The sequence below is a fragment of the Hyperoodon ampullatus genome, assembly GCF_949752795.1.
Source record: "Hyperoodon ampullatus genome assembly, chromosome: 3".
In the NCBI taxonomy this organism is placed as follows: Eukaryota; Metazoa; Chordata; class Mammalia; order Artiodactyla; family Ziphiidae; genus Hyperoodon; species Hyperoodon ampullatus.
The window spans coordinates 112,280,199-112,308,015 of NC_136916.1; the positions used below are offsets into that span (position 1 = coordinate 112,280,199).

Below are 27,817 nucleotides of genomic sequence, written 5' to 3' on the forward strand. Positions count from 1 at the left end.
GCTTTTAAAAATAAGGTTTTATTTTTCTAAGATAATAGAAAGTCTGAATAGGAAGTCCAGCTTGGTATAGCAGCTCTTTAAAGTAATCAAAGATCCAGGCCCCTTCTGTCTTTTTGAGCTGTCATCTTTAGTTTGTTGTTTTACACTGTCTTGCTCCTTGCTTCACGGATGCAAGATGGCAGCTGCAACTTTAGACATCACAATATATGTTCAAGACAAGAAGAAGGGAGAAATTAACTATGCCAGCCCTGACTATTCATTTTGGTCAGGAAAGCTAAGCTTTCCCAGAAGCTTCCAGAAGACTTTCATTTATGTCTCACTGGATAGAATTAGCATCAAGGGAGGCCACAAAAGTTAATATTTAGATGAGTGTATTGTCACCCCCAAATAAAATCTGTATTCTTTTAGCAAGGAAGAAGGGGAAAATAGATATTGGATAGGTAGCTAATGGTGTCTGCTGTTAAGTCACAAGCGTCTTTACTTGTTATTGACCGTTGAATCAAATTACTGTGTTTGTTAGTGAAGGTCACATATTTTGTGTCCTATAGAGCTAATAATGCCCAGCTTTCTCTTTTACCCTGCATAAACCCAACTATGCCATTTTTAAAAGAAGTACAATTTACCAATCCCTTCTTCTTTCTTTGTTTTAAAACATCTTTATTGACATATAATTTACATACCATACAATTTACCCAAAGTGTACAAAGTATGCAATTCATTGGTTTTTAGTATATTCACACAGGTGTGCAACCATCACCATAATGAATTAAAGAACATTTTCATCAGCTTAACTATTACATCCCCAACCCCTGAACCACCATCCCTAAGGTACTATTTGCTTCTGTATATTTGCCTGTTCAGCATATTACATACGAATGGAATCATATACATGGTCTGTTGTATCTGGCTTCTTTTTCTTAGCATAATGTTTTCAAAATTCATCCATACTGTAGATGTTATCAGTACTCTTTCCTTTTTATTGCTGAATAATATTCCATTGTATGGATATACCAAATTTTGTTTATCCATTTATCATTTGGGTTGTTTCCACCTTTTGGCTGTTGTAAGTAATGCTACTATAAACATTTGTGTACAAGTTTCTGTGTAGGCATATGTTTTCATTTCTCCTGTGTCCATGAACACCTAGGAATGGAATTGCTACGTCAAATGATAACACCATGGTTAACCTTTTGAGGAATTGCCAGACTATTTTCCGAGGTGGTTGCATCATTTTGTATTCCCTCCAGCAGTGTTTGAGTGTTCCAGTTCATCCAGATCCTTGCCAATACTTCTTATTATCTGACTTTTTTTTTTTTTTTCCGGTATGCGGGCTTCTCACTGCTGTGGCCTCTCCCGTTGCGGAGCACAGGCTCCGGACGCGCAGGCTCAGTGGCCATGGCTCACAGGCCTAGCCCCTCCGCGGCATGTGGGATCTTCCCGGACCGGGGCATGAACCTTTGTCCCCTGCATCGGCAGGCGGACTCTCAACCACTGCGCCACCAGGGAAGCCCTATCTGACATTTTGATTGTAGTCATCCTACTGGGTGTAAAATGGTATCTGGCTGTGGTTTTGATTTGCATTTCCCTGATGACTAATGATATTAAGCATCTTTTCATGTGTTTATTGGCAGTTTGTATCTTTGGAGAAATGTCAATTCAGATCCCTTGTCCAGTTTTAAATTGGGTTGTCTTTTTATTGTCGTTAGAATACTTTATATATTTTGAATACTGGACCTTTATCGAGTATATTCTTTGCAGATGTTTTCTCCCATCCTGTGGGTTATCTTTTCACTTTCTTAATAGTATCCTGTGGAGCACAAAAATTTTTAATTTTGGTTTTAAACTTAATTTCATTTTTTCTTTAGTTGCCTGTGCTTTTGGTGTCATATTTAAGAAACCATTGCCAGCTCATAATTGCTACTGAACTTATGGTATTGAAAATACAAATAAATGTGTATTTCTTAGTAAAAGAAAAAGAAACCATTGCTAAATCTCTGTTTTGTTTGAAGATTTTTATAGTTTTGGGGCTTGTATTTAGGTATTTGATACTTTTTGAGTTAATTTTTATATGTGCTATAAGGTAGGTATCCAACTTCATTCTTTTGCACGTGGCTATCCAGTCCTCCCAGCATCCTTTTTTTTTTTCATGTTGGGGGTAGGAGTTTATTAATTTATTTATTTATTTTTGCTGTGTTGGGTCTTCGTTTCTGTGTGAAGAAACACAGTTATGGCAAGTGGGGGCCACTCTTCATTGCAGTGCATGGGCCTCTCACTATAGTGGCCTCTCTTGTTGCGGAGCATAGGCTCCAGATGCACAGGCTCAGTAGTTGTGGCTCATGGGCCTAGTTGCTCCGCGGCATGTGGGATCCTCCCAGACCAGGGCTCGAACCCGTGTCCCCTGCATTAGCAGGCAGAGTCTCAACCACTGTGCCACCAGGGAAGCCCCTCCCAGCATCCTTTTTTGAAGAGACTGTTCTTTCCCCAATGAACAGTCTTGGCAGCCTTGTCAGAAATTAATTAACAATAGATAAATTAGTTTACTTCTGGACTGTCAGTTCTTTTCCATTGATTTCTGTGTCTGTCCTTATGCCAGTACCACCCTGTCTTGCTTTGTGGCAAGTTTTTTATTTTTTTGTTTTTGTTTTTTTTAGTGTGAGAGAAAACAGATGGAAATAGAAAATCAGAGGTTAAGAAATAACCCTATACTCTTAAACTTGAATTGGAAATATCAGTATGAACTCATGATATATTATCTCCTTAAAAAAAAAAAAAAGGATTTCCTTACTCTGCCCACTGAAAAAGCGTAGAAATAGTGACCAACCCATTAGCAGTGTACATGCTAGCACATAGACTGCTGTTGACCTGAGACAAAAACACTGCCAAATATTTCTCCAGCAAAGGTGGGTTTATTCACTATTAGCAGAGAATTGCAATTTGGGGTCTGCAACCATGCCAAACCACATGCAAGTCCCGGCATGGCAAAGGAAGGAGAACACTTATATAGAGAGGAAAAGGACTTGTCAAAGCACCTGGCCAGTAAGATGGGTACCTCAGAGTTCTAGAGGAGTTCCCCAGGTAAGGATAACCTTTTCTAAAAAGACTTTAGCCACAAAAGAGGTAGTCTGTCTTCAAGGAAAGTCATCAATCTAGTGTGAAAATATACAGACCATAACTAAAACAAAGAGCTCATGACTTTGCATTGGCTGAGTTCTTGCCAGCAAAGGAGTCTTTCTTCTTCCTGTTAGGTTCTATCATCACAGGTTGTGAGAGCTCCCCCTTCTGGTCTCCCAACTCTTTAATTGAGATTTTTGTTTATTAGCATATTACATTTTCCTTTTTTAATTTAATTTAATTAATTTACTTTTTATATAGCAGGTTCTTATTAGTTATGTATTTTATACATATTAGTGTATATATGTCAATCCCAATCTCCCAATTCATCCCACCAGCACCAGCCCCCATCCCACCCCCACTTGTCCCGCTTGGTGTCCAAAAGTTTTCTACATCTGTGTCTCTTATTTCTGCCTTGCAAACTGAATCATCTGTACCATTTTTCTAGATTCCACATATATGTGTTAATGTACAATATTTATTTTTCTCTTTCTGGCTTACTTCACTCTATATGATGGTCTATAGGTCCATCCAAGTCTCTACAAATGACCCAATTTGTTCCTTTTCATGGCTGAGTAATATTTCATTGTATATATGTACCACATCTGCTTTATCCATTCGTCTGTCAGTGGGCATTTAGGTTGTTTCCAGGACCTGGGTATTGTAAATAGTGCTGCAGTGAACATTAGGGTGCATGTGTCTTTTTGAATTATGGTTTTCTCTGGGTATATGCCCAGTAGTGGGATTACTGGGTCACATGGTAATTCTGTTTTTAGTTTTTCAAGGCTGTTCTCTATAGGGGCTGTATCAGTTTATATTACCGCCAACGGTGCAACAGGGTTCCCTTTTCTCCACACCCTCTCCAGCATTTGTTGTTTGTAGATTTTCTGATGATGCCCATTCTAACTGGTGTGAGGTGATACTTCATTGTAGTTTTGATTTGCACTTCTCTAATAATTAGTGATGTTGCACAGCTTTTCATGTGCCTGTGGCCATCTGTATGTCTTCTTTGGAGAATTGTCTGTTTAGGTCTTCTGCCCATTTTTTGACTGGGTTGTTTGTTTTTTTCATATTGAGCTGCATGAGCTGTTTATATATTGTAGAGATAATCCTTTGTCCATTGATTCGTTTGCAAATATTTTCTCCCATTCTGAGGGCTGTCTTTTTGTCTTATTTATAGTTTTCTTTGCTGTGTAAAAGCTTTTAAGTTTCATTAGGTCCCATTTCTTTATTTTTGTTTTTATTTCTATTACTCTAGGAGGTGGGTCAAAAAAGATCTTGCTCTGCTTTATGTCAGAGAGTGTTCTTCATATGTTTTCCTTTGAGAGTTTTAGAGTATCCAGTCTTAATTTAGGTCTTTAATCCATTTTGAGTTTCTTTTTGTGTATCGTGTTAGTGAGTGTTCTAATTTCATTCTTTTACATGTAGCTGTCCAGTTTTCCCAGCACCCCTTATTGAAGAGACTGTCTTTTCTCCACTGTATATTCTTGCCTCTTTTATCACAGCTTAATTGACCATAGGTGCATGGATTTATCTCTGGGCTTTCTATCCTGTTCCATTGATCTATATTTCTGTTTTTGTGCCAGTACCATACTGTCTTGCCGACTGTAGCTATGTGGTATAGTCTGAAGTCAGGGAGCCTGATTCCTCCAGCTATGTTTTTTTCCCTCACGATTGCATTGGCTATTCAGTGTCTTTTGTGTCTCCATACAAATTTTAACATTTTTTGTTCTAGTTCTGTAAAACATGCCATTGGTAATTTGATAGGGATTGCATTGAATCTGTAGATTGCTTTGGGTAGTATAGTTATTTTCACAATGTTGATTCTTCCAATCCAAGAACATGGTATATCTGTCCATCTGTTTGTGTCATCTTTGATTTCTTTCATCAGTGTCTTATAGTTTTCTGAGTACAGGTCTTTTAGGTAGGTTTATTCCTAGGTATTTTATTCTTCTTGTTGCAGTGGTGAATGGGATTGTTTCCTTACTTTCTCTTTCTGATCTTTCATTGTTAGTGTATAGGAATGCAAGAGATTTCTATGCATTAATTCTGTATCCTGCAACTTTACCAAATTCATTGATTAGCTCTAGTAGTTTTCTGGTGGCATCTTTAGGATTATCTATGTGTAGTGTCATGTCATCTGCAAACAGTGACAGTTTTACTTCCTCTTCTCCAATTTGTATTCCTTTTATTTCTTTTTCTTCTCTGATTGCTGTGGCTAGGACTTCCAAAACTATGTTGAATAATGGTGGCAAGAGTGGACATCCTTGTCTATTTCCTGATCTTAGAGGAAATGCTTTCAGTTTTTCACCATTGAGAATGATGTTTGCTGTGGGTTTGTCGTATATGGCCTTTATTATGTTGAGGTAGTTTCCCTCTATGCTCACTTTCTGGAGAGTTTTTATCATAAATGGGTGTTGAATTTTGTCAAAAGCTTTTTCTGCATCTGTTGAGAGGATCACATGGTTTATATTCTTCAGTTTGTTAATATGGTGTATCACATTGATTGATTTGTGTATGTTAAATCCTTGCATCCCTGGGCTAAATCCCACTTGATCATGGTGTATGATCCTTTTAATGTGTTGTTGGATTCTGTTTGCTAGTATTTTGTTGAGGATTTTTGTGTCTATATTCATCAGTGTTATTGGTCAGTAATTTTCTTTTTTTGTGGTATCTTTGTCTGGTTTTGATATCAGGGTAATGATGGCCTTGTAGAATGAGTTTGGGAGTGTTCCTTCATCTGCAATTTTTTGGAAGAGTTTGAGAAGATAGGTGTTAGCTCTTCTCCAAATGTTTGATAGAATTCACCTGTGAAACCATCTGGTCCTGGACTTTAGTTTGTTGGAAGATTTTTTTCTTTTGCGGTACGCGGGCCTCTCACCGTTGTGGTCTCTCCCATTGCGGAGCACAGGCTCCGGACGCGCAGGCTCAGCGGCCATGGCTCACGGGCCCAGCCGCTCCGCGGCATATGGGATCCTCCCAGACCGGGGCACGAACCCGTATCCCCTGCATCGGCAGGCGGACTCTCAACCACTGCGCCACCAGGGAGGCCCTGTTGGAAGATTTTTAATCACAGTTTCAATTTCATTACTTGTGATTGGAGTGTTCCTGTTTTCTATTTCTTCCTGGTTCAGTCTTGCAAGTTTATACCCTTCTAAGACTTTGGCCATTTCTTCCAGGTTGTCCATTTTATTGGCATAGAGTTCCTTGTAGTAGTCTCTTATGATGCTTTGTATTTCTGCGATGTCTGTTGTAACTTCTCCCTTTTCATTTCCAATTTTATTGCTTTGAGGCCTCTCCCTCATTTTCTTGATGACTGGCTAAAATTATCAATTTTGTTTATCTTCTCAAAGAACCGGCTTTTAGTTTTATTGATCTTTGCTATTGTTTTCTTTGTTTCTATTCCATTTATTTCTGCTTTAATCTTTATGATTTCTTTCCTTCTACTAACTTTGGGTTTTGTTTGTTCTTCCTTCTCTAGTTCATTTAGGTGTAAGGTTGGATTGTTTATTTGAGATTTTTCTTGTTTCTTGAGGTAGGATTGTATTGCTGTAAACTTCCCTCTTAGAACTGCTCTTGCTACATCCCATAGGTTTTGGATCATCATGTTTTCATTGTCATTTGTCTCTAGGTTATTTTGATTTCCTCAGGGATCTCTTGGTTTTTTAGTAATGTACTGTTTAGCCTCATGTGTTTCTGATTTTATGTGGTTTTTTCCCCTGTAATTTATTTCTAACCTCATAGCATTGTGGTCAGAAAAGATGCTTGATATGATTTCAATATTCTTAAATTTATTGAAGCTTGATTTGTGACCCAAGATGTGATCTATCCTGGAGAATGTTCCGTGTGCATTTGAGAAGAAAGCGTAATCTGCTGTTTTCGGATGGAATGTCCTACAAATATCAATTAAGTCTATGTGGACTATTGTGTTACTTAAAGCTTGTGTTTCCTTATTAATTTTCTGTCTGGGTGATCTGTCCATTGGTGTAAGTGAGGTGTTAAAGTCCCCCAGTATTATTGTGTTACTGTTGATTTCCTCTTGTATAGCTGTTAGCATTTGCCTTATGTATTCCGGTGCTCCTATGTTGGGTGCATATGTATTTACAATTGTTATATCTTCTTCTTGGATTGATCCCTTGATCATTATGTAGTATCCTTCCTTGTCTCTTGTAAAATTCCTTATTTTAAAGTCTATTTTATCTGATATGAGTATTGCTACTCCAGCTTTCTTTTGATTTCCATTTGCATGGAATATCTTTTTCCATCCCCTCACTTTCAGTCTGTATGTGTCTCTAGGTCTGAAGTGGGTCTCTTGTAGACAGCATATATATGGGTCTTGTTTTTGATTCCATTCAGTGAGCCTGTGCCATTTGGTTGGAGCATTTAATCTATTCACATTTAACGTAATTATTGCTACGTATGTTCCTATTACCATTTTCTTAATTGTTTTGGGTTTGTTTTTGTAGGTCCTTTTCTTCTCTTGTGTTTCCCACTCAGAGAAGTTCCTTTAGCATTTGTTGTGGAGCTGGTTTTGTGGTGCTGAATTCTCTTAGGTTTTGCTTATCTGTAAAGCTTTTGGTTTCTCCTTTGAATCTGAATGTGATCCTTGCCAGGTAGAGTAATCGTGGTTGTAGATTCTTCCCTTTCATCACTTTAAATATATCCTGCCACTCCCTTCTGGCTTGTAGAGTTTGTGCTGAGAAATCAGCTGTTAACCTATGGGAGTTCCCTTGTATGTTACTTGTCATTTTTTCCTTGTTGCTTTCAATAATTTTTCTTTGTCTTTCATTTTTGTCAATTTCATTAATACGTGTCCCGGCATGTTTCTCCTTGGGTTTAACCTGCCTGGGACTCTCTGCGCTTCCTGGACTTGGGTGGCTATTTCCTTTCCCATGTTAGGGAAGTTTTCGACTATAATCTCTTCAAATATTTTCTCAGGTCCTTTCTCTCTTTTCCTACTGGGACCCCTATAATGCAAATGTTGTTGCGTTTAATATTGTTCCAGAGGTCTCTTAGGCTGTCTTCATTTCTTTTCATTCTTTTTTCTTAATTGTATTCCGTGGCAGTGAATTCCACCATTCTGTCCTCCAGGTCACTTATCCGTTCTTCTGCCTCAGTTATTCTGCTATTGATTCCTTCTAATGTAGTTTTCATTTCAGTTATTATATTGTTCATCTCTGTTCTTTAATTCTTCTAGGTCTTTGTTAAACATTTCTTGCATCTTCTTGATCTTTGCCTCCATTTTTCCGAGGTCCTGGATCATCTTCGCTATCATTATTCTGAATTCTTTTTCTGGCAGGTTTCCTATCTCCACTTCATTTAGTTGTTTTTCTGGGGTTTTATCTTGTTCCTTCATCTGGTACATAGTCCTCTGCCTTTTCATCTTGTCTATCTTTCTGTGAATGTGGTTTTTGTTCCACAGGCTGCAGGATTGTAGTTCTTCTTGCTTCTGCTGTCTGCCCTCTGGTGGATGTCACCATCTAAGAGGCTTGTGCGAGTTTCCTGATGGGAAGGACTGGTGGTGGGTAGAGCTGACTTTTGTTCTGGTGGGCAGAGCTCAGTAAAACTTTAATCTGCTTGACTGCAGATGGGTGGGGCTGGGTTCCCTCCCTGTTGGTTTTTTGGCCTAAGGAAACCCAACACTGGAGCCTACCTGGGCTCTTTGGTGGGGCTAATGGCAGACTCTTGGAGGGCTCATGCCAAGTACTTCCCAGAACTTCTGCCAGTGTCCTTGTCCCCATGGTGAGCCACAGCCACTGCCCGCCTCTGCAGGAGACCCTCCAACACTAGCAGGTAGGTCTGGTTCAGTCTCCTCTGCGGTCACTGCTCCTTCCCCTGGGTCCCAGTGCGCGCACTACTTTGTGTGTGCCCTCCAAGAGTGGAGTCTCTGTTTCCCCCAGTCCTGTCGAAGACCTGCAGTCAAATCCCACTAGCCTTCAAAGTCTGATTCTCTAGGGATTCCTCCTCCCGTTGCCGGACCCCCAGGTTGGGAACCTGACGTGGGGCTCAGAACCTTCACTCCAGTGGGTGGACTTCTGTGGTATAAGTGTTCTCCAGTCTGTGAGTCACCCACCCAGCAGATATTGGATTTGATTTTACTGTGATTGTGCCCCTCCTACCATTCCATTGTGGCTTCTCCTTTGTCTTTGTATGTGGGGTATCTTTTTTGGTGAGTTCCAGTGTCTTCCTGTTGATGATTGTCAGCCATCTTAACAATATTAAATTTTCTGATCCGTGAGCATGGGATATCTTTCCATTTATTTCAGTCTTTTAATAATATTTTGTACTGTGCAGAATGTAAGTTTTACACTTCTTTTGCTAAACTTATTCCCTTATATCTTTTTAATGCTATTGTGAATGGAATCATTTTCTTAATTTCATTTTTAGGGTTACTCATTGCAAGTGTGTAGATACCCAGTTGACTTTTATGTATTGATCTTACATCCTGCAACATTGCTCAACTTCTTTTGAAATGTCTCCCGCATTCTTTGATCACTTCCTTAATTTTTTCCATAATAAGATATTCCAGTCTCATCTTGTACTTTCTCTGTAAGAGCCCAAGATTCAGCCATTTGTCTAAGGAGCCCTGGTTGCTTTTTGTGGAGAATGGTGTTTAGAAATCAGTGTCTGAGCATTAGTTACTCATTGCTGCTAGGATGTGACAGTTCTTGGGTCCTCTGAATGGACAGAGGTAAGAAATACATGTATATCAATATTTATACCAATATTTAATGCTATAAATCTTCCTGCTTATCTCTCTATTTAGACAGAGATAGATAATCTCTGAAATTGTTTCAATTCAGAAATAAAGGATTCATTCTAGCTTTTCCTTCTCCCTTTACAAATTTATAATTTCTTTCGCTGACAGTGAGAAACATGGCTCCCAACATCCTCAACATAATTACTTATTTATCAATTCTCAATTCCTTAACCAATCTCCCAGTCTTTGTTGAACCACTGCTCTGCTCAGCCATCTTCCTCACACAGGCTCCAGACCCTCAGTTTTTCACATTTCAGCATCTTTGAAATCATATGTATCTTAAAATTGATGGTGTGTTATAGAATTTTATTGACAGCATTCATTCTTCCTTAGTGCTACATAAAATAGCAGTGCCTGTTACAATGGCATTATCTTAGATTTGAAGAAATATGCTTATTTAGGTATCTATTTGCCTAGAGTCTAAGAAGCTAAGTAAATTTGATTTAAGAATTAACATAAGTTTAAATGACACGGTTTTTGGGTGATCGAGAAGGAATAGTTCTAGAATTCGTCATTAGAATTATAACATGTCTATGTACAGTGAAGGATATATTTGTTGTATCATCACATGACTAGAAACAGTAGAAGGTAGTGTCTGCCCAATATAATAAGCATTTAAGCTATATAAGAGAGCCACTTCTGGAATTTTTTTAAAATATCTTTATTGGAGTATAATTGCTTTACAATGGTGTGTTAGTTTCTACTTTATAACAAAGTGAATCAGTTACACATATACATATGTTCCCATATCTCTTCCCTCTTGCGTCTCCCTCCCTCCCACCCTCCCTATCCCACCCCTCTGGGTGGTCACAAAGCACCGAGCTAATCTCCCTGTGCTATGCAGCTGCTTCCCACTAGCTATCTATTTTACCTTTGGTAGTGTATATATGTCCATGACACTCTCTCACTTTGTCACAGCTTACGCTTCCCCCTCCCCATATCCTCAAGACCATTCTGTAGTAGGTCTGTGTCGTTATTCCCATTTTATGCCTAGGTTCTTCATGACCTTTTTTTTTTTCCCTTAGATTCCATATATGTGTGTTAGCATACAGTATTTGTTTCTCTCTTTCTGCCTTACTTCACTCTGTATGACACACTCTAGGTCCATCCACCTCACTACAAATAACTCAATTTCGTTTCTTTTTATGGCTGAGTAATATTCCAATGTATATATGTGCCACATCGTCTTTATCCACTCCTCCGATGATGGACACTTAGGTTGCTTCCATGTCCTGGCTATTGTAAAGAGAGCTTCAATGAACATTTTGGTACATGACTCTTTTTGAATTATGGTTTTCTCAGGGTATATGCCCAGCAGTGGGATTGCTGGGTCATATGGTAGTTCTATTTTTAGTTTTTTAAGGAACCTCCATACTGTTTTCCATAGTGGCTGTATCAATTTACATTCCCACCAGCAGTGCAAGAGTGTTCCCTTTTCTCCAGAACATCTCCAGCATTTATTGTTTGTAGATTTTTTGATGATGGCCATCCTGACCTGTGTGAGATGATATCTCATTGTAGTTTTGATTTGCATTTCTCTAATGATTAATGATGTTGAGCATTCTTTCATGTGTTTGTTGGCAGTCTGTATATCTTCTTTGGAGAAATGTCTATTTAGGTCTTCTGCCCATGTTTGGATTGGGTTGTTTGTTTTTTGTTATTGAGGTGCATTAGCTGCTTGTAAATTTTAGAGATTAATCCTTTGTCAGTTGCTTCATTTGCAAATATTTTCTCCCATTCTGAGGGTTGTCTTTTGGTCTTGTTTATGGTTTCCTTTGCTGTGCAAAATCTTTGAAGTTTCATTTGGTCCCATTTGTTTATTTTTGTTTTTATTTCCGTTTCTCTAGGAGGTGGGTCCAAAAGGATCTTGCTGTGATTTATGTCATAGAGTGTTCTGCCTATGTTTTCCTCTAAGAGGTTGATAGTTTCTGGCCTTATATTTAGGTCTTTAATCCATTTTGAGCTTATTTTTCTGTATGGTGTTAGGGAGTGATCTAATCTCATACTTTTACATGTCCCTGTCCAGTTTTCCCAGCACCACTTATTGAAGAGGCTGTCTTTTCTCCACTGTACATTCCTGCCTCCTTTATCAAAGATAAGGTGACCATATGTGTGTGGGTTTATCTCTGGGCTTTCTATCCTGTTCCATTGATCTATATTTCTGTTTTTGTTCCAGTACCATACTGTCTTGATTACTGCAGCTTTGTATTACAGTCTGAAGTCAGGGAGCCTCATACCTCCAGCTCCATTTTTCTTTCTCAAGATTGCTTTGGCTATTTTGTGTTTCCATGCAAATTGTGAAATTTTTTGTTCTAGTTTTGTGAAAAATGCCAATGGTAGTTTGATAGGGATTGCATTGAATGTAGATTGCTTTGGGTAGTAGAGTCATTTTCACAGTGTTGTTTCTTCCAATCCAAGAACATGGTATATCTCTCCATCTATTTGTATCATCTTTAATTTCTTTCTTCAGTGTCTTATAATTTTCTGCATAGAGGTCTTTTGTCTCCTTAGGTAGGTTTATTCCTAGATATTTTATTCTTTTTGTTGCAGTGGTAAATGGGAGTGTTTTCTTAATTTCCCTTTCAGATTTTTCATCATTAGTGTATAGGAATGCCAGAGATTTCTGTGCATTAATTTTGTATCCTCCTAGTTTACCAAATTCATTGATTAGCTCTAGTAGTTTTCTGGTAGCATCTTTAGGATTCTCTCTGTATAGTATCATGTCATCTGCAAACAGTGACAGCTTTACTTCTTCTTTTCCGATTTGGATTCCTTTTATTTCCTTTGCTTCTCTGATTGCTCTGGCTAAAACTTCCAAAACTATGTTGAATAAGAGTGGTGAGAGTGGGCAACCTTGTCTTGTTCCTGATCTTAGTGGAAATGGTTTCAGTATTTCACCATTGAGGACGATGTTGGCTGTTGGTTTGTCATATATGGCCTTTATTATGTTGAGGAAAGTTCCCTCTATGCCTACTTTCTGCAGGGTTTTTTTAATCATAAATGGGTGTTGAATTTTGTCAAAAGCTTTCTCTGCATCTATTGAGATGACCATGTGGTTTTTCTCCTTCAATTTGTTAATATGGTGTATCATATTGATTGATGTGCGTATATTGAAGAATGCTTGCATTCCTGGAATAAACCCCACTTGATCATGGTGTATGATCCTTTTAATGTGCTGTTGGTTTCTGTTTGCTAGTATTTTGTTGAGGATTCTTGCATCTATGTTCATCAGTGATACTGGCCTGTAGTTTTCTTTCTTTGTGACATCCTTGTCAGGTTTTGGTATCAGGGTGATGGTGGCCTCGTAGAATGAGTTTGGGAGTGTTCCTCCCTCTGCTATATTGTGGAAGAGTTTGAGAAGGATAGGTGTTAGCTCTTCTCTAAATGTTTGATAGAATTCGCCTGTGAAGCCATCTGGTCCTGGGCTTTTGTTTGTTGGAAGATTTTTGATCAGAGCTTCAATTTCAGTGCTTGTGATTGGTTTGTTTGTATTTTCTATTTCATCCTGATTCAGTCTTGGCAGGTTGTGCATTTCTAAGAATTTGTCCATTTCTTCCAGGTTTTCCATTTTATTGGCATAGAGTTGCTTGTAGTAATTCTCAAGATCTTTAGTATTTCTGCAGTGTCAGTTGTTACTTCTCCTTTTTCATTTCTAATTCTATTGATTTGAGTCTTCTCCCTTTTTTTCTTGATGAGTCTGGCTAATGGTTTGTCCATTTTCTTTATCTTCTCAAAGAACCAGCTTTTAGTTGTATTGATCTTTGCTATCGTTTCCTTCATTTCTTTTTCATTTATTTCTGATCTGATCTTTATGATTTCTTTCCTTCTGCTAACTTTGGGGTTTTTTGTTCTTCTTTCTCTAATTGCTTTAGGTGCAAGGTTAGGTTTTTTATTCGAGATGTTTCCTGTTTCTTAAGGTAGGACTGTATTGCTATAAACTTCCCTCTTAGAACTGCTTTTGCTGCATCCCATAGGTTTTGGGTCGTCATGTCTCCATTGTCATTTGTTTCTAGGTATTTTTTGATTTACTCTTTGATTTCTTCAGTGATCACTTCATTATTATTATTTTTTTTGTGTGTGTGTGGTACGCGGGCCTCTCACTGTTGTGGCCTTTCCCGTTGCGGACCACAGGCTCCGGACGCGCAGGCTCAGCGGCCATGGCTCATGGGCCCAGCCGCTCCGCGGCATGTGGGATCTTCCCAGACTGGGGCTCGAACCCGTGTCCCCTGCATCGGCAGGTGGACTCTCAACCACTGCGCCACCGGGGAAGCCCACTTCATTATTAAGTAGTGTATTGTTTAGCTTCCATGTGTTTTTTTTTTTTTTTGCTGTACGCGGGCCTCTCACTCTTGTGGCCTCTCCTGTTGCGGAGCACAGGCTCCAGACGCGCAAGCTCAGCGGCCATGGCTCTCGGGCCTAGCCGCTCTGCGGCATGTGGGATCCTCCCGGACCGGGGCACGAACCCATGTCCCCTGCATCGGCAGGTGGACTCTCAACCACTGCACCACCAGGGAAGCCCCCATGTGTTTGTATTTTTTACAGATCTTTTCCTGTAATTAATATCGAGTCTCATAGCATTGTGGTTTGAAAAGATACTTGATACAATTTCAGTTTTCTTAAACTTACCAAGGCTTGATTTGTGACCCAAGATATGATCTATCCTGGAGAATGTTCCATGAGCACTTGAGAAAAATGTGTATTCTGTTGTTTTTCGATGGAATGTCTTATAAATATCAATTAAGTCCATCTTGTTTAATGTATCATTTAAAGCTTGTGTTTTCCTTATTTATTTTCATTTTGGATGATCTGTCCATTGGTGAAAGTGGGGTGTTAAAGTCCCCTACTCTGCATGTGTTACTGTCGATTTCCCGTTTTATGGCTGTTAGTATTTGCCTTATGTATTGAAGTGCTCCTATGTTGGGTGCATAAATATTTAACAATTGTTATATCTTCTTCTTGGATCAATCCCTTTATCATTATGTAGTGTCCTTCTTTGTCTCTTCTAATAGTCTTCATTTTAAAGTCTATTTTGTCTGATATTAGAATTGCTACTCCAGCTTTCTTTTGGTTTCCATTTGCATGGAATATCTTTTTCCATCCCCTCACTTTCAGTTTGTATGTGTCTCTAGGTCTGAAGTAGGTCTCTTGTAGGCAGCATATGTATGGGTCTTATTTTTGTATCCATTCAGCCAGTCTGTGTCTCTTGGTGGGAGCATTTAATCCATTTACATTTTAGGTATTTATTGATATGTATGTTCCTATTCCCATTTTCTTAACTGTTTTGGGTTTGTTATTATAGGTCTTTTCCTTCTCTTGTGTTTCTTGCCTAGAGAAGATCCTTTAGCATTTGTTGTAAAGCTGGTTTGGTGGTGCTGAACTCTCTCAGCTTTTGCTTGTCTGTAAAGGTTTTAATTTCTCCATGAAATCTGAATGAGATCCTTGTGGGTAGAGTAATCTTGGTTGTAGGTTTTTCTCCTTCATCACTTAAAATATGTCCTGCCACTCCCTTCTGGCTTGCAGAGTTTTTGCTGATAGATCAGCTGTTAACCTTAGGAGGATTCCCTTGTGTGTTATTTTTCCCTTGCTGCTTTTTTTTTTTTTTTTTTTTTTTTTGTGGTATGCAGGCCTCTCACTGTTGTGGCCTCTCCCGTTGTGGAGCACAGGCTCCGGACGCGCAGGCTCAGCGGCCATGGCTCACGGGCCCAGCCGCTCCACGGCATGTGGGATCCTCCCAGACCGGGGCACGAACCCGTGTCCCCTGCATCGGCAGGCGGACTCTCAACCACTGCGCCACCAGGGAAGCCCTCCCTTGCTGCTTTTAATATTTTTTCTTTGTATTTAATTTTTGACAGCTTGATTAATATGTGTCTTGGCGTGCTTCTCCTTGGATTTATCCTGTATGGGACTCTCTGTGCCTCCTGGACTTCATTAACTATTTCCTTTCCCATATTAGGGAAGGTTTCAACTATAATGTCTTCAAATATTTTCTCAGTTCCTTTCTTTTTCTCTTCTTCTTCTGGGACCCGTATAATTCGAATGTTGGTGCGTTTAATGTTGTCCCAGAGGTCTCTGAGACTGTTCTCAGTTCTTTTCATTCTTTTTTTGTTATTCTGCTCTGCAGTAGTTATTTCCACTATGTTATCTTCCACGTCACTTATCCGATCTTCTGCCTCGGTTATTCTGCTATTGATCCCTTCTAGAGTATTTTAAATTTCATTTATTGTGTTGTTCATCGTTGCTTGTTTCCTCTTTAGTTCTTCTAGTTCCTTGTTAAATGTTTCTTGCATTTTCTCTATTCTATTTCCAAGATTTTGGATCATCTTTACTATCATTATTCTGAATTCTTTGTCAGGTAGACTGCCTATTTCCTCTTCATTTGTTAGGTCTGGTGGGTTTTTATCTTGCTCCTTCACCTGCTCTGTGTTTTTCTGTCTTCTCATTTTGCTTATCTTACTGTGTTTGGGGTCTCCTTTTTGCAGGCTGCAGGTTCGTAGTTCCCGTTGTTTTTGGTGTCTGTCCCCAGTGGCTAAAGTTGGTTCAGTGGGTTGTGTAGGCTTCCTGGTGGAGGGGACTAGTGCCTGTGTTCTGGTGGATGCGGCTGGATCTTGTCTTTCTGGTGGGAAGGTCCATGTCTGGTGGTGTGTTTTGGGGTGTCTGTGGACTTATTATGATTTTAGGCAGCCTCTCTGCTGATGGGTGGGGTTGTGTTCCTATCTTGCTAGTTGTTTGGCGTAGGGTGTCCAGCACTGTAGCTTGCTGGTCTTTGAGTGAAGCTGGGTGTTGATGTTGAGATGGAGATCTTTGGGAGATTTTTGCCGTTTGATATTACATGGAGCTGGGAGGTTTCTTGTGGACCAGTGTCCTGAACTTGGCTCTCCCATGTCAGAGGCACAGCACTGACTCCTGGCTGCAGCACCAAGAGCCTTTCATCCACACTGCTCAGAATAAGAGGTAGAAAAAGGAGAGAGAGAGAGAGAGAGAGAGAGAGAGAGAGAGAGAGAGAGAGGAAGGAAGGAAGGGGATAAAATAAAATAAAGTAAGATAAAATAAAATAAAGTTATTAAAATAAAACATAATTATTAAGAAAAAAATTTTTAAGTAAAAAAAAAAAAAAACGGACAGACAGAACCCTAGGACAAATGGTGAAAGCAAAGCTATACCGACAGAATCTCACACAGACACATACACACTCAAAAAAAAAAGGAGAAGGGGAAAAAATAATATATCTTGCTCTCAAAGTCCACCTCCTCAATTTGGGATGATTCGTTGTCTATTCAGGTATTCCACAGATTCCGGGTACATCAAGTTGATTGTGGAGATTTAATCCTCTGCTCCCTAGGCTGCTGGGAGAAATTTCCCTTTCTCTTGTTTGTTCGCACAGCTCCCTGGGTTCAGATTTGGATTTGGCCCCGCCTCTGTGTGTAGGTCGCCGGATGTTGTCTCTTCTTCGCTCAGACAGGACGGGGTTAAAGGAGCCGCTGATTCAGGGGCTCTGGCTCACTCAGTCAGGGCGGGGGGGGTGGGCACGGAGTGTGGGGCGAGCCTGCGGCGGCAGAGGCCGGCGTGACGTTGCACCGGCCTGAGGCGCGCCGTGCGTTCTCCCGGGGAAGTTGTCCCTGGATCACGGGACCCTGGCAGTGGCGGGCTGCACAGGCTCCCTGGAGGGGAGGTGTGGATAGTGACCTTTGCTCGCACACAGGCTTCTTGGTGGTGGCAGCAGCAGTGGCCTTAGCGTCTCATGCCCGTCTCTGGGGCCAGCGCTGATAGCCTTGGCTCGCGCCCGTCTCTGGAACTCCTTTAAGCGGCGCTCTTAATCCCCTCTCTTCGCGCACCAGGAAACAAAGAGGGAAGAAAAATCTCTTGCCTCTTCGGCCAGGTCCTCACTTTTTCCCGGACTCCCTCCCGGCTAGCCGTGGTGCACTAACCCCTTCAGGCTGTGTTCACACCGCCAACCCCAGTCTTCTCCTTGGGATTTGACCGAAGCCCGAGCCTCAGCTCCCAGCCCCGCCCGCCCCGGCGGGCGAGCAGACAAGCCTCTCGGGCTGGTGAGTGCCGGTCGGCACCGATCCTCTGTGCAGAAATCTCTCCGCTTTGCCCTCCGCACCCATTTGCTGTGCTCTCTTCCGCAGCTCCGAAGCTTTCCCCCTCCGCCACTCGCAGTCTCCGCCTGCGAAGGGGCTTCCTAGTGTGTGGAAACCTTTCCTCCTTCACAGCTCCCTCCCACTGGTGCACGTCCCATCCCTATTCTTTTGTCTCTGTTTATTCTTTTTTCTTTTGCCCTACCCAGGTACGTGGAGAGTTTCTTGCCTTTTGGGAAGTCTGAGGTCTTCTGCCAGCGTTCAGTGGTTGTTCTGTAGGAGTTGTTCCACGTGTAGATGTATTTCTGATGTATCTGTGGGGAGGAGGGTGATCTCCGCGTCTTACGCTTCCGCCATCTTCCCCCTTTCCTGGATTTTTTTAAGAAGAATACAAGTATGCTAATTTAAAGCAGTTTTGTACACTACTGTAATGAATAGGATTTTATTGATAATGTAATTATAGTATCATAACTTTAATTATTAAAATACATATCAATTATATCTGGTAACCAAGTAAACAGTACCTCTTCATATCTATTCTTCTGAGCTACTTTTTTTGTATCATTTGTATAAGCTGTCTTTTAAATATGCATATTATCCTCTAAAACCTTGCTCTTACTGTATCTAAAAGATTTGCATTGGTCATTATCCTTTATACTATCCTATAAGAATGAAGTATTCATTGTATTCATAGGATCTTCGAAATCAACTCTATGAATCATATTATTTAAATTTTATTTCTGCTATTTCAAGAAGTAAACTGGAAGATATTGCAAATGCAGCATTAGCAGCTAGTGCAGTAACACAAGTAGCCAAGGTAAGAGGTTTTGGTTGGCTGATAACATTTTGTTAATGTAAAATTTAGTAATATTCTGAAACTTATAAATAGACATTGGTGTCTAATTTACAAAGGACTGGAACAACCTAAAAAATATTTAGACCCAATACTTCTAGAAAGAGTTCTGATAGTGTAAATTATCTTCAACTTGGACTAGGCAAAATAAACCAAACTAAAGGAACTTATTACTCAATTAATTTGAAAGACAAAAATAAAAAGCTGAATCAATTTTTGTTTTGGGCTGGGATTTGTATAATTTTTTTTAACTCAGCTTAGAAATAGTTTGACAGTTGTATTGTCATAAATTATACCCAGAATATTTTGACATTGTTTTATCAGTGATCACTATAGTTACCATACTATCTTGAGATATTTTTTTAGTTAGGAGAGAGTATCCAAGGGGGCTGTATTGCATATTATAAGAAAGAAGGCCAGCAATTCTATATCATAGTCACTTTTAGTCATGTTTGGCTTAATTATAAATAAATCTATAAAATATATTCCTGGTTGTAGCCCTGTTTTGCCCTTTGTTTATTGAATTTGGACAAGATATAACTGAAAATTCTACAGAATGATATAGGGCAAATAAAAGACTAAACAACCATGCATTTAATTCCCATTCTTTCATATTAATAGATTTTTCATTCTTAGATTTAGATAGTCCACTACTACTTCTGATTAGTTTTTAAGGCTTATGTCTTATTTTCTTTCTCTTCCAAAATTTATCATTAGTTTTACATGAAATAATATGAACAGTTTTCGATTTAACTACATTTAACATATCTCAGATAGTTTTCTTCATTTTTCTTCTGATTTACACTTCTAAAGAACTAGTGTAACTTTTCCCCACCTATAAATATAGTTCACAGTGTAAAAACAGTTACTATGACTTTCTTAGAGAAGTATGATTTAAATGAATATAAAAATTAAAATTGTGGTTTTTCTTCATATTTGATATCCATTCCCATCCCAACCACAATTTATTTTAAAATTGTATATCTAATTAAATTTTGTTTTCTGAAACTGTTACTCTCCTTGATAATTTATTACCCAGAGTCTTGGTTTTTTTTATTGCTTTTTAATGTTAATTTCTCATTCTTGCCCAATTTGGCAATCTACGTGCTACATGGTATAATTTTTAGTTATTGAATATAATTATATTTTTTTTCATTTTTATCATTAGTAGATTAAATCAAACTAAATGTGCATTCAGTATTGTAAAATTGATTTGAAAATATTTTCTTTTGTTTCTAGGTTTTCGATCAGTATCTCAATTTTATTACTTTGGAAGATGATATGTTTGTATTATGTAATCAAAATAAGGAGCTTGTTTCATATCGTGGTATGTAAAAATAGGAATTTTATAATTCATTGTTAACAAAATAAACAGTGTACTGTAGAAAAACAATAGTAAACATGTTTAGTGCACTCCAAACCCAGCTTTGTTTACAGCCCATAAAGAAAACAAGTCTCAGACTTGAGTTCTTTCACATGTAGACAACACTTACTAAATCTGTTTTGTAAGCTCAATGAAGGACCAATTATCTGACCTTTTAGTTACCCCACAGCAACTTGCACTAATGGTTCACTCATGGTGAGTAAGACAGTATTTTAGTAGTAAGATTCAGTTAATCTTTTAGTACTGTGATCCTTGGACAAGAACAAGTTTACTTTGCTTCTCTGTGCTTTAGTTTCCAAATCTGTAAAACAGGAATAATAATACTATCTACCTCAGAGTTTTTATGGGAGTTAAATGCATTAGTGTATGTAAAATGCTTGGACAAGTTACTGGCATATCGTAAGCACTCAGAAAAGGTTGGTCAATGTTGCTATTTGTCAAGATCAGACAACAACAAAGAGTCAGCAGCTACTAATGTCCTATTATGGAATGAAGTATTGATATAAGTACCATTCTCAAATATAGGTTGTTAGACACCCTTGATTCTTATACCCTGTTCATGCAGTGGTAGGATTGAGTATTGGTATTTGATCAAATGCTATCTAACCACCTCTGAAGCTTGTATTCCCAGCTTTGATAAACTGACCATTCCTTGGATGCAGATTAAACTTAACAGATGCACACGCATACACACAGTTAACAGACACACATGCATGTACACACACACATGCACACAGGCACACGGACACCCACACCGTGTTTTATTGTCTATGCTGATTCTTTTTCTTTGTAAAAACACTTAACATGAGATCTGCTCTTTTAACATTTTTAGGTACATAATACAGTATTGTTGATTTAGGTACAGTGTTGTATGGCAGATCTCTAGAACTTATTCATCTTGCCTAACTGAAACTTTGTGCCCATTGATTAGTTAGGTCAAATATTTTAAAGAAAATTGCAGACTACAGAAGATGTGATTAGCCAATTCATAGAAATAATTATTAATTTGATACCTAAGGATTGAGATGTTTGGGGATGACTAGAGTTTCAGAGGTTCTAAAGTAGGGGCATCCCATGGGGGCATTTGGAATTGTGTAAGGACATTTTTGATTGTCACAATTAGCACTAGCATTTAGTGAGCAGGGACTAGGGATGCTAAATCTTCTGCAGTGTGTAAACCATACTCACACAGAAAATCGTTCTGCTCAAAATACTAGCAGTATTCTATCATAACACACTGGACCAGGTGGTAAGCTTCCAAGAGAAGAGAGCATGAATCTTTTGGTTTCACTGAGCTCCATAGTATGCCTTCTTGCTGAAATTAAGCAACATCTCTAAATGGGTGTAAGTATTTGCTGAATTGCCCATGTAAGAGATTTTTGACCTACTCTAGTTATTTACAGAAGTCTGTTTACATTTAATTGACCTTTAACTTAATTAGCTACTTAAGTTACATGTTTAAAACCTAGTTTCCCTTAAGCCTTTAAGCTAAACTTGTAAATTTTGTTTATAAGTCTCTTTATTTGAAAACAAGCACCTTTACTTTTTCTTTGATTAACTCAGATTGAACTGACTAAATAATAATCAGTCTCATTTAACAAACTTAGTCAACAAACTCAGTTTGTTAAATTTCCTTAAAGTTTAAGTTGCGTTTATAAATTCAGCCTATTCATTTTTTAATTATTTGTTTTTTAATTGATGTATAGTCAATGTACAATATTATGTAAGTTACAGGTGTATAATATAGTGATTCACCATTTTAAAAGGTTATGTTCCATTTATAGTTATTATAAAATATTGGCTGTATTCCCTATGCTGTATAATGTATTCTTGTAGCTTATTTTATACATAATAATTTGCATCTCTTAATCCCTACCCCTAGGTTGTCCCCCCTTCCCTCTCCCCACTGGTGACCACTTATTTGTTATCTATAGCTGTGAGTCTGCTTCTTTTCTGTTACATTCACTAGTTTGTTGCATTTTTTAGATTCCACTTATAAGTGATACCATGCAGTATTTGTCTTTCTGTCTGACTTATTTCACTTGACATAATACTCTGCAAGTCCATCCATGTTGCTGCAAACAGCAAAATGTCATGATTTTTTATGGCTGAGTAGTTTTAAGTACTTCAAATACCAGACCAGGCAACTTTATAAATCTAACAAACAAAATCTGCCCAAATATTTAAATAATTATTAAAAATAATTAAATTTATAGGGAGTCTAAATTCATTAAACATTCAAGTGTTTATAAATTTGTTTTCTTATATCTCTCAACTTAAAAATCACAAGTCTGAAATTAATAATTATTGAATTAAAAGTATAAATTTAATTTATTAATTTTAAAGTATAATCACATGCTTAATCGCCTAGATTCTCAATAGTATAATTATAATATAATAATAGTAGTAGATTGCCCTATACACATTTTACAATATAAGCTCATTTACTCCTCAGAATAACTTAATGAAGTAGGAATTAATATTATTTCTGTTTTCTAGATGAAAAAACTGAGGCACAGATACTAAGTAACTTGATAAGGAAATGGCAAAACCGGGTTACTAAATCCAGGCACTCACTCCAGAGTTAGTGCTCTTAATTATTATGTAATTATGTGGCAAGTCCTCTCAAACATCACAAGTGCTTTAATTAATAATCTTAAACAGATTATTCAAAACATAAATCAACCGTATTGATACCATGGATTCAATTTTTATCACCTGTTTTCCACGGATTGGGAATTTATCCAATAAAGGACGCAGACTTGTCACCTTAGTTAGACTTAGGCTAATGTCTCAGACAAACCAAGTGGTTGTTGAAAGTGAGTTGAAGTTAGTGATGGACAGTGTTTTGACTGTTGAGGTCAGTTGTTTCAGAGGTGTGGGACTGAAGGGTTGAAGGGTATGGACCTGAAGGATGGAGGCTTCATATAGATTTTACCTGAACCAGTGATTGGCAGAATGAGCTGAGTATTTCACTGGATTGGTATCCCCTGAATTTACATAATTCACGTATCCTTATGCCATTTCTGTCATCTGATTTGGCTAGATGGCAGTCTGCAATACTGAATAGCAGCACGTTTCCTCATCCAGATTATGGTTAAAGTCTTTGTTATTTTTATGTTCTCTGCATGTACCACACTTTCTTTGAACACTCTGTTGTATCCAATTGGATTCTGATTTCCTCTTATGCTGATCACAAGTTGTACTGAATTTTATATTTGTTTTCACATTCAAGATGCTGGGAAATTAAACATATTATATAGATAATATTTTAGTCCAGTCAGTCTTTTAACAAATAGTTACTGAGCTTCTACTTGTCAGACACTGAGCCTAGGTACTCTGAGAGATAGGAAGCTGAATAAGGCAAGGTCTTTGTCAAGAAAAGTCTTCACAGCAATGTTTCTTAAAGTGTAGCCCCAACAACCTGTTTTTCAAATGTGGAAGCCATCACGTAGTAGAGCAGCCAGGATAGCAAAGTCACTGGTTGTCAACCTAGTGAGTAGGCTTGCCACCTCTCCATTTATTCTTCCCTCCTGGCTAGGGACCATTATTACTCTTACCTTTTAAAAACATTTGACATGTTGGTTCTTAAAGTTCCAAGAAAGAAATGGGACAGAAAAGAAAAAAACGTGTAGCCCCAAGTATCACCTGAGGTGTTTGTCAGAATTGCAGATTACCTAGAATTATCCCAAATCTATTGAATTGAATCCCTGAGAGAAAGGGCTAATAATCTTTCATTTTTAATAGCTTCCAGAGAAACTTCTTTCTCTTCTCTCCTATTCTTAGAATGATTCTTCTATCCACTGGAGTTTGAGAACCACTTAAGTACAGTCTAGTAGATTAGAAAAGAAATTTATATAATTTGTTATAATACAAAGAAAATGTATGTGATGTTGGTCTTGCTGTAATTGATTTATTGATACATTGTCCTTTTCTGGCAGTATTTGGATAGTAAGATCAGTAGTTTCTTGAGGCCATTTAACGTTTGTGAATAAAATTATGGAAGACGATATTTATTTTCCTATTTGCTCTGGCAAAAATTTTGTATAATTTATGTGGTGGGTTTTTTCTTATTATTACTGGTCTAATATTGATACTACTCATTACTACTACTGATATTGAGGTGGTATTTTTTTTGAAGTATTATAATTTTTGTGGATACTTGTTCACTTAAAATTTAAAGCATAAAAATTTTTACTTCTTTAACTATTACAAGTATTATCAAACTGAATATTGATAGGTGTCAAGTAATAATTTGAATAAAAGTAAGGGATAAATTTTGGTCACTTTCTTCTCCTTTATCTACGTCATTTTAGCTATTAACAGACCAGATATCACAGATACGGAAATGGAAACTGTTATGGACACTATTGTTGACAGCCTCTTTTGCTTTTTTGTTACACTGGGTAAGTTTTCAAACCTTTGTTTATTTCTTGAAAGTAAATTATTTAACAGCTCATTTTAACTTGTTACACTGCAATATGATCCCTTATTATCTATCTGGATCTCTACAGTCCCTCTCTCCAGAGTTGATATAAAATATACATTCTGTACTATATAAAACCACAATTCTTATAATAATTTGATGAAGTTAGCATTTAGCAGCTCTCTTGAGTTGTCGCCTTAGATGTCTTTGGTAATTTTAACTTCCTAATATATTGTTTGAATGTTTGCTGGCGGCTTCACCTATGTGCTTGCTAATTTTCTTTTAATATTTCATTTTGAAAATTTCAAATGCACTTCTAATTAGAGAGATATATGCCTGGTAAGTATTAAGGCAAACTCCCAAGGCTCCAGAAAACAGCAAATTTACGTAAAACACTTATCCAACATACTCTCAAAATTTTAAACACTTCTTTGAAGTATCTAAATTTACTTACAGCTACGTTGTGTTTAGTGTCTAATGTATGATTTTATTCGTTACTATTAATAATGGATATGTTTAGAAATCCTCTAATTGCGATTTTAATTTTGCAGACACTGAAAACTTTTCAGTTAAAATGATCCTCACACTACATTAATAAAATTTCTCTCTTTTTCACAAACGAGAAAATTGAGAGATACGTGCACAGTTTAGGATATAGACAAAAGCTTGAGGAGAATTTGCATACAGATTTTGCGGGTCCCTCCTTTCAGGGATTTTCCCCTTTAATTTCCAGCCGTGAACTCCAGGCTTTGATTTCCCAGCTCAGTGAGCCTTCTGTTTTCTGCTTGAGCTCTTTCTCCTCTGTGCCATGAAAACTGGAAAGTACCCTCAAGAGGAAAGCTGGTTAAAAGTATCTCTCACTGTTCAAGTATTTCTCTTCTTTCAAGAGTTTTACCCTCCCCCACTTTCTGCTTCCTTTCGATTGCTCTCAGTACCTTCAAATGGAGTTGTTGTTGTTGGGTCTTTTTTTGTTTGTTAAAGAACACACATGTATACCACTTTTAGTCATTAAACAGACATAATTAATCTTTCTGTTTTTGCACACAGTCTCCAGAATTTTGCTGAATGCTAGGGTTATTGTGGACATTAAGGTTAGTTTTGCTTGATGATAACTATATTTTCAAGGTTAAGGTAGATTGAAAAAGAAGTGTACAGACCACTGAAGTGTTAGAGCCACTTTTATTATGTAGAGTATCAGAAAGTGATTTTTCTCAAAGGAAAAGTTGAAATTACTGCCAACCTGACATAGAAAGATATCAATAATAAATTAAGTGGAAAAAAAGCAAATTTAAGGATGGTATGCAAAATATCCTATTTTTGTTTTTTATGCACTCCACACACACACTTTTTTTTTCTTTTTTCTTTTTTTGCGGTATGCGGGCCTCTCACTGTTGTGGCCTCTCCCGTTGCAGAGCACAGGCCCCGGACGCGCAGGCTCAGCGGCCATGGCTCATGGGCCCAGCCGCTCCGCGGCATGTGGGATCTTCCCGGACCGGGGCACGAACCCGTGTCCCCTGCATTGGCAGGCAGACTCTCAGCCACTGCGCCACCAGAGAAGCCCAACACACACACTTATTTAGACTATATGTAGAATATAACCTGGAAACATTCATATCTAATTCTTAATGGGGATTATTTTGGGGTGCTTGAATCAAGAGGATTAACTTTGTACATTTCTAATATTATTTGGATTTTCTTAGGACAGACATGTATAGCTTGCCATCAGAAGAAAACAAAGTTTTAAAAAACGTACTAATATTTCACGTTTTTACTTTTACAACTGACTGAGCATGCTTTGTATAGAATCTAAAATGTAAGAATTTCATCATATAAGTATTACAATGTTCTTTGTTTTATGAGATTTTTAGTGCAGTTTGATTTTTTTTCTCATTTTAGGATTTCAGCCTTCAATAAAACTTGGAATAATAGAGAGAAATTAAGAAGTCTAAAATGAGTTGATTTGATAATAAACTGAGGCCAACTTTTAGGAGCATTTTACATTATGCAAAGAATGTGTTTTCTATTGATATTATCTTTTAAATTAGTCAAAGTGCTGATTTAGTCAGTCCATTGAAAAAATATGGTCACACTGATTGACCCACACAATGTAAAAATCATGTTTTTCTGACTCCCTTCATGTTGTCTTTATAAATGGTAAGGTCTATTTCTGAAACCTTGCTTTTATTCTCAAGATTATAAATCCTTCTATGTTTGTAGCCTGAAATTGTTTATATCTATTGTATGTTATTATTTGATGCTGATGTATTTTATAAGTATCCATTTTAATTATTAAGAGCTGAAATCATTGTTAACATCTGTTGTTAAAATAGGTGCTGTCCCTATAATCAGATGTTCAAGAGGAACAGCAGCAGAAATGGTAGCAGTGGTGAGTTCATGCAAATATCCATTGGGGATACATAATGAATGTGTCAGTTGTTTTCCCTAAATACCTCAAGTATTTTTGTTAATATTAAGTATGTATACAGTTGTTATGGGTTATATATTAAGTGTCAAAGGCAAATATTTTTATTTTATAACATTGGGATTCCACCAAAAATAAAAAGTAATCATTATGATCATGTGATGGAGTAAAATGATTTATTCCAATGTGAATGTGCTATTCCAGCCCTGTTTCTTTTTTACTCAAATAAATATTCCTCATTTAGCTTTGTCTCTCTAAGTAGTATTTCACACTTATTTGATTCCCCAAATCATTTAATATTTAACTTCATTTAGCAAACATTTGTTAACAATTATAATCATTTTTAACATGATGAAGTGTATTTTGCTTTCCCATAATACTGGAGTAGAACATTCTGTGTAAACTGAGCATTTAAAAATTTGCTTTAAAGATTAAAAAATAAGATATTAGAGAAATTACAGAGTTACTGAAAAGAAGGTAAATGGTATGGAAAGATGGAGGAACATACACTAACATTTTTGAGTTTTAGTAGCCCAAATGAGTCATTGACAGATGGAGGGCTAGTTTCTTTCACGTATTCCATTTCTATTCTGGAAATAGAACCACCACTTGCAACCACCACTATTGAGATAGCTTCCTCGGTGCAGCACGTTATGCTTTGGGAGAGAGTGTGGGTTATTACTGCAAAACGTTTCCCATACCTAAAGTAAAAATAGTCAACAAAAAGTGATTATTAGTGAAATCAGGTCTGAGTCACAATAGAAAAAGCATTGGTCTTTTCAA

General features: G+C 37.7%; 1 protein-coding gene across 2 annotated transcripts in view; it reads left to right on the plus strand.

Annotated features, from left to right (window-relative positions):
• Positions 1-27,817, plus strand: part of SCFD1 (sec1 family domain containing 1) — a gene marked incomplete at its 5' end in the record, with an annotated part of 137,793 nt that overhangs the window by 16,123 nt on the left and 93,853 nt on the right. For both annotated transcript variants that reach the window (XM_079701113.1, XM_079701114.1), the window contains 4 exons: positions 18,644-18,766; positions 20,042-20,129; positions 24,503-24,592; positions 26,943-26,998. In XM_079701113.1, coding sequence (XP_079557239.1) covers positions 18,644-18,766; positions 20,042-20,129; positions 24,503-24,592; positions 26,943-26,998 — 357 coding nt within the window. The remainder of the gene's footprint in view (positions 1-18,643; positions 18,767-20,041; positions 20,130-24,502; positions 24,593-26,942; positions 26,999-27,817) is intronic.